General features: G+C 35.0%; 1 protein-coding gene across 5 annotated transcripts; it reads right to left on the bottom strand.

Annotated features, from left to right (window-relative positions):
- Positions 1–2,487: 2,487 nt before the first annotated feature.
- LOC132053395 (diacylglycerol kinase 5-like) lies at positions 2,488–12,401 on the bottom strand. 5 transcript variants are annotated; one of them, XM_059445415.1, is made up of 13 exons: positions 12,331–12,401; positions 10,543–10,767; positions 10,106–10,228; positions 9,877–10,005; positions 9,462–9,547; positions 8,283–8,406; positions 7,478–7,526; positions 6,747–6,829; positions 4,747–4,814; positions 4,058–4,132; positions 3,750–3,837; positions 3,445–3,561; positions 2,488–3,069 (listed from the first exon to the last, which is right to left on the bottom strand). In XM_059445415.1, the coding sequence occupies exons 2-13, from the start codon at positions 10,753–10,755 to the stop codon at positions 2,746–2,748; spliced, it is 1,479 nt and encodes a 492-aa protein (XP_059301398.1). In that variant the 5' UTR covers positions 10,756–10,767; positions 12,331–12,401; the 3' UTR covers positions 2,488–2,745. The 5 variants fall into 5 exon arrangements, with proteins under 5 accessions (XP_059301398.1, XP_059301395.1, XP_059301397.1 ...); XM_059445412.1 differs by having other exon boundaries at positions 10,543–10,783; positions 12,348–12,366; XM_059445414.1 differs by lacking the exon at positions 12,331–12,401 and adding an exon at positions 11,898–11,924.
- Between the last annotated feature and the right edge of the window lie 1,863 nt (positions 12,402–14,264).

Here is a 14,264-nt window from a genome sequence, read left to right on the forward strand (position 1 = left end):
AAAATGAAATATATGAAATAAAAAATTCGGAAGGGGGAGGGGTGGGTGGTGGGGAGTAGTGTAGGGTGGGGTTGGGGTTTGGCTTGGTGGATGGGGTTAAAACGTGCGTGGTTGATAGGGGAAAGTTCAAGGGTGAAGAGGAGACAATTAATATAGAATGTCATTTGTGGATTTATTTTCCCTACTTTCATTTGAGAAGTCATTTTTTTCATTTTTAAGGAACTTGTTTTCGTAAAGAAATTATATTTTTCAAAAAACGGAACATGAGAAAATTGGAAAACATTTTCCTCCATACCGAACACACCCTAAAGGTAAAAATGAAAAATTTAAAATTAAACTATTTCTAAACAAGGAACTTAGAAATTCTTTTTAAAATAAATTAAAAATGAAAATATGCACTTAAATTAGGATGGAGAAAGTACTGTTTATGTAGTTTCTAAATATATAAGTTTCATTTAAAAGAGACTTGAAGGTTATGTCTGAATTCATACTGAAATTCTTGACCTAAACCTCATACTCCAAACAATATGGCAAAAGCGCTTGGGACCCCCCTGAACTTGCAACTTTTTATACAGTGCACAGCTAAACTATGCGGAGGATTAAAAACCCCCCTGAACTTGCAACTTTATGCGTCGCGTCCCCCTTAAGTGTCCACATGGCACAGAAGGTGACTTCAAATGTTCATTGGCGCGTGAGGGGGTCATTTTTTGTCCACATCAGACCCCCCAACGGTTAAAAACTTAAAATAACCATTTTCCTTTAATATTTTCCTTCCCCAACGTCTCTCTCTATTCTCTTCCTATTTATACACCACAACCCCTTCTCCTCCACCATATATTAGAAATTTCAAGAATTCCTCCATTAAATTTCTTCTCTTTGCCATCAATTTTCTTCCTTTCCATTAATCTTTGAACCAATGATTTATAATACTAGACTAATTATGGGTTGCATTGTATAGCGTACATGTTAATTGTTAAACACCACGAGAGGCACGAACCCATTGTCATTAACGTGAGATACTAACTACTATTCGCTTAATTCGAACAATTTATTGTTAGGTTTTGAAGTATATATACGAGGATCCACACGAATCTGCGAATATTGATTTGTTAATTTCTTTGGGATATAACTTAATTACCACAAACTCACCGTCATGGACGCAAAGTTTTATGGTTACTTTAAATTTAATAGCTCGATTCGAAAAAATCTAGTACTCTATATTCCGTTAAGTTGGACATATCGCTTGGGTTGCTTGTCTCAAGTCGAATTCATACTTATGTTAATTGTTGTTAATTTGTAAACCGAGATTAAGCATGTGAGTTGGAACAATATCTGCATAAGAAGATTAAAATGCAAGCTCGATCGAGGCATACTTTCTTAGAAATGCAAGTGAATATCTTTGGAGGGGGGCGTATTTTTAGTTATATTTAGTTATGCCGGATCCGAGACTTTTAGTTGTGTTTAACTAAAAGTCCGCCGGGAAAAACTTTTAGTTATGTTTAGTTATGCCGGTCCCATGAGACTTTTAGTTGTGTTTAACTAAAAGTCCGCCGAGGGGGCAGACTTTTAGTTATGTTTAGTTATGCCGGTCCCGTACTTTTAGTTGTGTTTAACTAAAAGTCCACGCCGGGAAACGACTTTTAGTTATGTTTAGTTATGCCTCCGTTCGTTCTCATATCGTTTCTTATATTCTTTGTATTGTCCGGTTATTAGTATTAGGAAAACTTAATACATTGATCTGTGTGGTGATTTTCGGGTTCAAGAGAGTTGAGTATTTTGGAAAGGAAAGCATCACCGATAGAGGAAATAACAAAAGAAAATATGAAAATGCGAGGAGTTAGCCGTATATCCTTGAATGCTTATTGTTTGGGCTCCTTCTACCGAAAGTTAATTATTTATTAGATTAGCTCATTGGTGGAGGAGAAATGAATCTACTCACTCCCCTATACTTCCTAAAGAACAAATGTAATGGAAGGCGTACAATGAAACGTGCTTTCGAGAAACATATGAAGGGAGACAAACCATCGGTGAGGGTTGAAATTTTGACAGATAAAAGAGGTTTAAATCCCAATGTTTAGTTTAAAGTTAAAATAAATGGGTAACTTGGGTCGGGTTGTAATTATCTACGTGGATATCTACGTGACAACCACACGCATTTTTTACACCGTGTACAGTGCGTGTTTACACGGCTAAGGGGTGTGGACACTTAAGGGGGTGTGGGCACTTAAAGTTGCAAGTTCAGGGGGGTTTTTAATCCTCCGCATAGTTTAGGTGTGCACTATATAAAAAGTTGCAAGTTCAGGGGGGTCCCAAGCGCTTTTGCCAAACAATATCACATAAAATGGAATAGATAACCATGCAGTTTAACCGAAAAATAGAACAGGGAAATTTTTATAAATAGCGAAATAAGGAGATCAAAAACTTTAAAATTTCTTTAATTATTTGAAGATTGTGGGTACTTTAGTTACATGATTCATCTAGATATAATGAATAGCATAAATATGAGATTTTCTTGAAATTTCAAGTTCAAGTTACAATAGGGAGATGTCTTCAAGCATCTCCAGATTCATCTACTTACAAATTCAACTCACATTTACACTGAAATTGATCAGAAAATTAGCTATGCAGATACTGAAATGTCAAGGTCATAATACCCCACACGAACCACCATTCAATCTACTATACCGCGAATTAATATGGAGGTTGTCATAGAAGTAAATTTTGAACGAAAGAGGGATTAAAGAATTAACTGAGATGAGAAATATCAACTTCATCAGGCATTTTGAATGTGTCTGCCGCCCCGAACTTTCTCTGCTCTTCAACAACCGAATCCTCTTCACCACCACTATCACCGTCATCACCATCATGATTGACATGACTTGAAGGGTCGTGTATACTTTTGGATCTGCAATCGTGGGTAGCAAGCATCTTAACTTGGCCAAGATGAGCAATTTCTACCACAACAGTGTCATCGTCTATGGGAAGGGGCTGCTTCCATGGTTCGCCGTCGATCCTCATAAATGTGTGGTCAGTTGCACCCTTATGAAACTCAAACCGGATTCGATGTGCCTACAAACAGGACAATTGAAGAAAAAAATCAAATGAAAAAATGCAGCTCAGTTTTTTTAGCAATGAATCAGGCAATGAGTTGACAAAATGATCTGGTTTTTCAAAGTTTCTAAAAGATATGTGCCCTCTGGCAAAGCAGGTTATGCTTTGAACTGTTCATCACGGGTATGCCATAAAGTGGACAAATTCTGCTGCAAACTTATGGATCTTATATGCAGTAGGAAAGTTAACATTTGGACCATCTTGAACCAACTGACCATTGATCACTAAAATGATATCACCTAAGGTCTACATATGAATATGGTATGTCTATACATGTGCATGCATAATATATACACGCAGTTGTATTTGAAAGAACAAATCAATATCCCAAACCTGTGCAAGACGTGTCCCATGCCCATTTGGAGCAAGAAGAACCATTCCATGCCAAGCATCTCTAAAGCCAACAACCTCAATATGGCCATCATCAACAAATGGTGGAGTCAAGTCCCTCTGTCCATAGGTACATGGATTTGAAGATAAATTAGAACAGAAAAAAAGGGGAAAGGGAAAAAAGTATTTTAAGACAGGAATCTGTTGATATCGCCACACGTGTAAACACACAAATCTCACACACAATGAAAATAGAGGGGGAAAAAAAAAAGAACGGTAGATGAGGAAGAATCAAATAGAGTACATACATCTTGGCGTTTGTTGCTATTTGGTGTTCCCCAAGGATTCAGTCCACCAGAAAAGCTAGGCAAGTTTAGGCACACAATTGACCTGATACTGCAAGTATAATTCGACAGCCAGAAGAAGAAAAATGTTAATTACTCAAAAGTTGACATGTTTAGCAATCAACTTGCAAAACATAGAGATAGATGCCACATGCAACCTGAATTATACTACAGGAGAAAATCCAGAATCTTTTATTTGAAGAGAGACACAAAAAGTAGATTATCTGGTGGTCTTCTAAAGTTTCTACTTTACAACAAATAATTGATGCTACCTGTGAGGGATGTGAAGGTCTTGCCATTCCCCGTGCTTTTTCATTATCTTGACCTTGGCCAGTTGAGCTATGTTCCTGCAATAAATGTAAACCCGGATATTCTCATAATATACATCATCAAGAGGTGATAGTAAGCTAATGAATCCTATAAATATTTACTTGAATCACTGTTCTTTCCTCTTTATATATTTTAGAAAAGCATGATGTTTGTCCTACTTGCATACATTTAACAGCACAAGTTATGCGTCAGACAAATGAGGAAATCCCTGACCTGTAGCAGTTACTGAGTTCTCCACAAAATTTTGGTTTTTCATGTTTTCAATTGTAAGTTCAAGGAAATATATATAGCTATTTACAATTAGTGTCAAAGGAGAAAGCACTATATCAAAAGTTGAGTAGAAATAAATTTCTGAAAGTTAAGTTGGGGGTTCAATCCAACCGAAATGCACATAACATTTTTGACTATTTGATACACAGTTATGAATTTTGGCCCGGCCACCATCACTATAAGATTAAAAATATCAATATAATAGAAATCCTCTTGGTTGTTCCGAGGAGACTTAACTGAATTAATCATATCTAGCTAATTATTTCCCCTCGGTAATCAAAAGTGGCAGAGGTTCCATTACAATTATTCAAAATTTTGAGTAAAAAAAAATTACATGTATTAAAGCACACTGCAGACTCACCTTGAAGAAGGATGAAAAAGGGATGCAAAAAACCATCCTTGCGTACATCCAAGCCTTGCATATGTACTCTAAGGAGAAAGCCAGAAAAACCATAAAGCAAACTTCCACAAATAATACCTAATTAAGAAGATAATGAAATGCTCGTTTTCATGATGTAATCCAGGTATTGCATTTATATAAGCCCAGAGTACAGCAAGAGATTAGAGGCTTAATCTCGGAGAATGCTAAATCACTACCACAAGGAAAAAGTACATAATAAATTTATTTTAGCATGAACACTGACAATAGAGACCATCAATCCCATTTACTTAATAAATATTAAGCTGAACAGAAAATGTGATATCCCTTTTCTGATAGTACATAACGTGATCGAAACAATATTTTCAATGTTCTGTAGCAATTTTAAATAGCTCCATATTGCTCAACTGTGTTACAAACTTTACATCATTCAGTACCATGCTATTTGCAGTTTATTGTGTTTTGCTTTTTCCTTTTGAAAAAAGAAGAAAACATTATGAAAAAAGTGAGCAAAAGTAGAATTGGGAGAATGTCCTTAAAACACATAACAGAGAATGCAGTCTAACTCTAGCTGGTTATATATATATATATATATATATATATATATATATATATATATATATATTGTCATATACATCAAGATGTGATAGTTAACAGAATAAAGATCCGTGTAATATGCAAATCAATACTTATACAAAATGGCATCATCGTAAAAAAAGGATTCTGACTTGAGATGAATTTGCCCCATACTCCTGAGGTGCCAACACTAAATTTTTTTAAATGGTAACAGTGAGGTGCCAACACTAATTATTCACAAACCATTGCACAATAAGGGAAAGTGCAAATTACACTTCCCCACCAAAACATTATTGGTCAAACAATCAATTAAATGTACTTTCAATTTTTCACATGTACAAATTAACTTGCAAGCAACTGATCCCTCTATCATATGCAACTTATCTCTATAGAATAATCACGTGAAATCTTCATGACTAGAAGCAAAATCCCTCGAGATCCTATCAATGACTCATCACATTGATTAATGTGGATTATTAGAAGCATGCTATTCCTAAGACAAAGGTGGATCACAGGCTAATGAAAATAATGGACGAGAAGTAACATGAACAGAAATGGACAGAAACAGTCCCCAGAAGTGTAATAGATCTTAAAAGCAATCCACTAGGAAGCAAAAGTGTCGTAACTTTGAATCTTCTCATAGCTATCTCTAATAAGCGCACTCTCACCGATTTCCCTCTCAAGCTTGAATGAAAAAGAAACTAGAACAGGCCCTAACCTTCGTCCTTTTATTCTCATCACCTAATCCTCTAATAAGTAATAACCTAGCTTAGGATAATGAGGGCTGTTCTTTTGCATTCTTCTCTAGTCCATTTTTTTTTTTTTAAACTGGTAACTTTGTATTCCTCAGCATTAAGGGTATGCTGGCCACCTCCAAAATTTTACACTTTACTGAAAGAGAATTACTTACAGTAATCCTAAAAAGTCCACTAACTGAACTTCTCTAGTCCATTTTAAGCTAAACTTTGAACTGTCTTCGGTCTCAACAAGGGAGATATAAATCAGGAGGTCTGACATATCCAAATTTTAATAAGCTGAAACCCGTACCAAAGTTAAAATTCTTAAAACCTCCTTTTACCACATGACTGAAAAATGAAGCTGCAAATAAGTTTCCGATAGATTAAGGATTCTCCTGGGCAAGAACCATTACATCTCGCCTATTGGTTTTATCAGCTCAGTCAATTGCTAACATTCACAATAATTTTGTATTTTCTACTTTTTCAGGTAGCACAGAACTAGAATCTATTGAGTACAAGGTAGAGAGACATTGACCTTGCTACAAAAGGATACACAATGATTCAGATAATATATGAAAAGGGATCCAAGTCATCTTAATTCCTCACATTCAAGAATAAATGTATAAAAGTGGAGCCAATTCATCTTAATCCTGCCATTCACTTTAATACCTGATTGACAAGCTGGTTTTTGAACTTTTCTGGATGCATCTTCCGTTCTGAATGAAATGCATATGATACTTGTGCATCCATCCCTGACGACAGAGAGAATTTGAGATAGATGTGATACTAGATAAACAATAGTACAAGCAGCATACTACTTTCAAAATACACTCAGCTTTCCTTTTCGGGTTTGAGACAACTTGTAGCCAATACTTAGTTGATTTCACATCCAAATAGAGGTTGTCATTCAGTAAAACCATTGTCCAGTGCAGTAAATAGTAGGAATGTCCCTTAAGACAGTATAGATGGATGTTAATGGCAATATGGCTAGTTACTTTGGCTTTCTTTTTCACCTTTGCATTAGTAGTTAAATTTTTTTTTGAGAAGGAAAATATCGTTAACAAGCATTAATAGTTAAAATTAACCTACACCGGTAACATTTACTCAAAAGATTATGTATATCAAAACGGCAGAAAAAGTCTAAATGTGGAAAAGAATCCATTTTTCACTAATTGAGATAGTTTTGTCTTTTCTATTATCAAATATTTATGATTAACCACAAGATAGTACAATACGTTTTTGAATACTCCTGACGGGGGCATAAGATATTCCAACCTCAAGTAAGGTAGATTTTCTTATCATATCCTTTCCTGTTTGATGTTATCAAATGTGGCAGGAAAAACAGAAAATGTTGGATGGCTTTCAGGGACGTATTTCATAATCAGGAGAATATTCCCTACCCATGCTGAAATAATTCCAGAATCCTCCACGAAATGTATGGAATCCCTCCTGTGAGATATTAAATAAGTAGTTTAATTGTTGTTATGAAAGAAAAAGGAAAACAGAGGAGCTTATGCTCTCTTCATTTTCAGCAAAGATAACGCTTTGTAACAGATAATAAAATGGAATATGATTCTCAAAACCCACAAATTATCCATGCATGTGTACACTTGTCATTTAATAAGCAAACAAGAAATTTGGATATGAATGTCATAGTGGAATTACATACCTAGCCTGAAGCAGGCTCTCATATGTGCAAGTAAATACATAAAAGCCAAGTTCGAAAATTGTATTGGCTCTAATGAGTGTAGAAGAGGCTTACTTATAACAGATAAGTGTGTTGTAGTATTTCAATTTACATTACAATTGGTGGTATACTTGCACCTTATTCTGTAGCGAAGATTATATTAGAATATTTTACATAAAGAGGTCAATGAATTAGCACACTGCAAGCAATTGTAAAACATGATATTCCAATCCAACCATATCCACCCAATCCAACCATATCCACTTTTCCAAATGAAGTCGCCTTTGTATAGAAAAAGGAAAAGAACAAAACCAAAAGAAAGATTTAAGATAATGCCAAAATTTGGTTTATGGAGCAGGAGACAAAGGTTTTCATACAGTCTGGTGTCACAAAGAATGTAACACCAAAAAGAGAAGTACAGATGACAGGGACCTTAGGCACACATGGAAGGTAGAGTAGACTAGTATGATACTGTAATTTAGTCATGTAATAGAAGTTTCCTTATGTACAGCTCTTACCACATTAAGATCATCAGATGAAGAAACCCGGTGAAACGCATGCAACGAATGAGGCAACTCAAGTGGTGCAATTGGTTCACAGGAACCCTCTTTTGGTGCTCTCATCCTCATTAGAATGTGCCAACTGTTTAAACGGCAAATTATTCAATATTTGCTGATTGGTCTCAATCAGTGTCATCAATTAAACTATAAAATCACTTATAATATTGTGAGTACTGTATAAAATTAGACAAATCGTCAAACCTTAATAAGAATATCGGATAAAGCAATACTAGAACTTCCATAAAACTTCTTTTTGATAAATCAGAACTTCCAAAAAACTTGAAAATTTATGAAGTTTTGAAGTAGTTTATTATGATTGTGCAATATTTTAACCAAAAAGTTTTTAAAACAATAGACAAAAATGATATTTTTAAAACCCACATCCACCAGGTTTTGAATATATAATTGTCCTTAACGCAACCATAAAACAAAAGAGTTTACGGAAGTATCAACATTGCTAATGTTACTTCTATTTTGTGAACTAAGCTTTCATGTTACCAACAGTTCTCTCAATACACATAATATCTACACAATGTGGCCCCATTTAATAATACATGAAAAAAATTAAAAAACGGGTGTGTATGCTTCCAGTAATCACCTTTTTTGTTTACTACAGGACAAACCAGAAACCTACAAAAATATGAAGACACTGCAACTAGACACCACGTATGCCATTTCAAATGTATTAGTCTTTCATGATTTCATCAACCGGTTTAGGTACTTATCAGTCCCCACTTAAGACACCTGAAGCATTTGTCCAGTTCCACAAAACCGAACTCTTTAGGAAAGATAAAAAGGAATAGCACATATAAGACGTCGGGCCTACAATTTTACTTCTCAATGTTACTTTTCCCCTTCTTTTTCCATTCTAGGAAAGAAAAACATGTTATTACTCGTGACCCCTACATGTCATGCATTTAGATTAACCGTAAATTACTGACTCTCATCTCAAAAATTCTAACCGGATACTCAAATTTGGTTAGAGCATACAATAACTCCAGTTTGTACCAGCCACTGACAGGAATCTTAGTGAACAATTGAACGTCGTTTTAAAGGGATCATTCAATTTAGAAAAGCTCACAGCGGCAACTGTCAAAATGCACGAACTAACTCTTTGAACCATTTGAATGGAATAACCTGTCTATCTTCATTTCTTTTGCATCCATTACTTTCTTCATGAATGAGATAACCGAGTTCTGGTCGGTTCCTGGATTCTTCTTTCCCTGCCAGTTACAACAAATGCATATTATATGGTGTATGATCCTCCATGATGAATACACGTCAATGTATTACAGATGAAATGAACTTGAAACCCAGCAACTAATTTAAGCGAAAATGTCTATGTGCTGATTTGTCTACAAGAATTTCATGTGATTAATTGGTAACTTCATCATAGCATAAGCTAAGCTTAAAAAAAAAAAAAGTTACTCAGTAAGATAGCAGTGAGCATTTTAACAGTTCTCTCACACAACTCCATTTGGAGCAACCATTGGCAGAAGAATATATCCAGCACATATTGGTGAATTGAGCTGTTTCAGCTAAAGATCCTTACCCAGCCAAAAGCGAATGGAAGGTTGTTTCCAGTTCCCAAAGGCACAGTAGCAATTGGTGGTGGCTGAGATAGTTTGAGATCAGATACAACTCCAAGTAGCCAGCCAGCTGTGCCATCTCCACCTGCAACCTAGTAAACAAATGTGTCAGGGCTAGATGCTGGAAAGTAATCATCTGGTAAATTTATAAGAAACTCCATAGAAATAATAAACTATTTAAAATGTACTCACAATTATCCTCAATCTCTCCTCAAGTTTGGTGGCATATTCATCACCATCATTCTTTAGCTTTTCCAGATTCAGATAGAGTCTGCGTAAAACACCATCAGGAGTTTCTTCTCCCAAATCAAAAACCTGAAAAGTTAAATGCAAATGAATGATCTGCTTAAATTCATGAAATGAGAAGAGAAAGAACAGAAAAGACAAAATGATGTAAAAGAGCCATAAAATTTTCAGGCTTAAAAGGAAACAGAGAAATGGAGTGGTGTGGTGTCTCTAAATTCCATATCCCATTAAAGAGTTGGAGGTACTGTAACAACCTGACCTAAAGTTCTAACATTTCGATTGAAATTGATAAAAAATATCCGAAAAAGAATTTATTTCAATTTCGTCTCACAATTTACATTCACCAAGCTTTGCTATGTGAATCAAGAAATCAGCTACAATACCTGATATTTGTTAAGAAGTGATCGATATGTCTGAAGAAGATCTCCACCAAGTTGACCTCCACTTTTGGAGTTGATAAACACTAGTACAGGGCATGTAGGTACATCAGACAAATGTAAATCTTCACCCTGACTTGCATCCGGTGAAAGTATATAGGTAGGTATATAGAACTCTCTCTCCAAGTTGCCACTGAAGTTGTCCTCAGGAGTAGCCATAACTAATGCTATCTGTAGACCAAAAGGAGTTCGCATACATGAATATGCTACTTGTTATATATACAATCAATCAATTAATTAATCAACTATCGCTCAATCTCAATTAGTTAAAGTCAGCTATTTGAATTCTCTATATCCAAATTTTCCTGAATTGGTGGCATTCGGGCAGGGCCACTTTTTGTTCAACTTTACTAATCCACCCGTCAGCCTGCTAAAACTCACAAGACTACTTGTCAGGTGAACTTGCCGAAGGTTGGACTAGGTGGGCGAGTGTTGTAGGTAGGATTCAAACTGAGATATATAGGTTATTACTCCTATGTTTCAAGTACTTAGTCGTCCCCTGAGGCACATGAATCCTCTATTTCATAGTTTTTGACTGTTTTGGGTGGTAGTTAACTATGTTACTACAATCGTCCGCACATAGGCTGAGTTAAACAAAAGAAAAGAAAATGATCAAATGAAGGATGTCATGTCAACTAGGGAAACAAGGCTTTGAACATATTGAATTATGGTATTCACTTTGTGGAAAGCTCATAATGGAACACTCAACAAATATATATTGTACAGAAGATGTTAAGCAAAGTGGATTATTGATCTAACTCAACTCCAAAAGCTAGCTCAACTGGTGAGGATAGTCCAAAATCATTTAAAGAGAATACAAGTCATACCCTCAATCAATGTAGAACTCTAATGCCTATCACATGCTCAGGACTAGATATCTTGAGCGTAGATAACATGCATGGGCTGATGGAGAGCCCAATATTAGGTAACCTGATATCAGGATTAACATATTACTCCCTACGTCCCAATTTATGAGGCACCTTTCGCATTTCGAGAGTCAAACAAGTTCTTCTCTGACATAATTTTTTCATATGCCTTTGAATATTTTAAATTTTTAATTATTGTCACTTAAAGTACTTCTTGTATAGTTTCCAAATAAGTAAATTTAAAAAAAAAAAAAAAGATTATTTGCCCAAAAGTCACATCAAAATTAAGAAATTTGACTCTCGAAATCCCAATTGTGCCACATAAATTGGGACAAAGAGAGTATAAAAAATGAACATTAGAACAAAGTCAACCCCATAGCTAGCTCAAATGGTGTGAATTTCCTAAAATCATATAAAGAGACTACAATCTGAAACCTCAACCAACATGAGATTGTTACAGAAAGCATTGAATTCGATGAGATTAAGGGTGTGTTTGGCATGACGAAAAATGTTTTCCTTTTTTCCCTTGTTTTGTAGCACTAAATATCTCGAAAAATGTTTTCCTGGAAAATATTTTCCCAACAACAAAAACACGCGAATACATCCCCAACCCCACCCCACGCCCTGCCTACCCCACCTTCCACCCCCACCACCAAAAGTTGCAATATGAATTCAAATGCATCGAATATATACAAAATTACAAATGCCACATTTTACGACGCATACCAAACACAAGAAAATGAATAGGAAAATCAAGACGGTCATACCAAAAACACCCTAACTGTTACTTTTGATTCCAACGATTAAAAAAAAAGACTGCAACGTGAATGAATTCTGATGAAAAATAGCAAGGCAAGATAGAATTTACCTGAGAAAAAAACAGAGTATTGGGTTGAGAAATTCAGGTGGAAATAGAAAATGCAAAATAACTTTGGGAGAAAAAAAGAAAATGAATGGGATCTAAAAAGTAACCAATGAGAATGTAGACATGTGGCATGTGGGGGAGGGGTTGACTGATTAGTGATTACTAATTGCATATATTAGTTTATTTATTTTTCAAAATTAGTGATACATTCACAAAAATAATACTTTATCACAAAAAGTAGTAATGCAATCACATGTTTTCGTTGGTTAACCTGCTTTGCTAAGCAACTCATGAGTCATTTACTTGTCAAACTTTACTTTTTAGTTTGTCGAAAAAAAGTTATCTTTTTGTATTTAGAAAAAATTTAATTTTATGATATAATTTATAATCACGCAAATATCAAAAATTTACTTGGGATCAGAAATTTCAAAAATCTTTTTTTATTTTGTAAACTCAGTGCCTAATCAAATGATGTCGCATAAATTTGAAAGGAGGGAGTATTATTTAGGAGAAAGAGGGAGGGGAAGGGGAGGTGGGATTTAAAATATATTTATGCAATAAAGTCACTTAAAAGTTAATTAACGTAACTTTATTTAACAGTATTAATAATTTGTAATATAGAATAAATGGTAAGTAATTTGTTGTAACAAGTTAAAATAAAAGGTTAAATCCTTTATATTTTTGGACTCTCTTCTTTTATTTTTTTCGTTGTTTGACGGGACGAAAAAGTTTAAGTAATCTTTAAAAATTGTGGTTTTAAACATACAATAGATATTATTGTGGTTATAAAATTTTATCGTTAGGGTGAAATAAAAGTTTAAAGTAATTATTTTTAAATATATAAATGTATATTGTTTTAACAAATAAATTTAAAAAAAAAAAAAAAGAGGTTACTAACATAGTAGAGGCGTGATGTATATGTGTGGAGTCCGGAACCAAAATTCCCTCAAAAAAATCATTTTGAACCAAAATACCCCAACAAAAAAAAATGTTACAAAATTAAAGCACTTAACCGTAACGGAGCCGTTAAGTGCTTTAGCGCAGTAAAATACTGCGCTATAGCAATTCCTCTGTAACGGGCCCATTGACTGCTTTAGCGCAGTAAAATACTGCGCTATAGAAATTTGTCTCTCATCTATAGCGTATTATTTTACTGTGCTATAGCGGTCCGCCATTTTCCAAAACCAACCTCTTATTACATTTTCACTCCTTTTTACGTAGTTTAGCCGTATATTAATCATGCTTTGAAACTCCGAAACTTCAATGTTTTATATAGAACCCTACTTAAATTTGTACAATTAATAAAATAGGCTCAATACATCAAGAATACGCAATACTTTGGATTGTCGTTTTAGTGGTTGAAAAGTGCTCAAGTCCTTTTTGTTTGAAGACATGTAGTCATTAGCTTTACGTTATTTATCTTTTAGGGTTTCGTCTTATTTTTAAATTGATGCTTAACTTTATTTCGAATGTGTCACGTTTTTTTTTTATTATCAATTTAGGATGTGAAACTATAAACAATAATAAAGACTAAGATAATATGTATAAATATGCAAAACATTATATAATATTTACGATAAATTGTACAACACTAATGTATATACACTATCGAGGATGGGTCCCACATGTAGTATGCCGGAGACTATCCCTAGGCCTAAGGCTCATACTATCCCCACCGCCCTCGCCATCGTCTCCATCGCCCCTTTTTCTCTTAATAACTGGGCGCTCCAAGTCATGATCATCTCCTCTTCCCCCAGCCCTCGCGCCTTTAACTAGAACGTGCTTCTTCGGGATCTAGTCCCGCCGACACGCTCGTAACCTCGGCCGAGCTAGGTCCGAAACTCGACCTCTTCCTCGTCGGGAGTCGCCACCTCAGGCGCCGAAGGATGAACCTGAAAAGTATATAATAATTAGTACCATTTCTTATTTATATTGAA

This window comes from Lycium ferocissimum, chromosome 4 (genome assembly GCF_029784015.1).
Source record: "Lycium ferocissimum isolate CSIRO_LF1 chromosome 4, AGI_CSIRO_Lferr_CH_V1, whole genome shotgun sequence".
Classification (NCBI taxonomy): Eukaryota; Viridiplantae; Streptophyta; class Magnoliopsida; order Solanales; family Solanaceae; genus Lycium; species Lycium ferocissimum.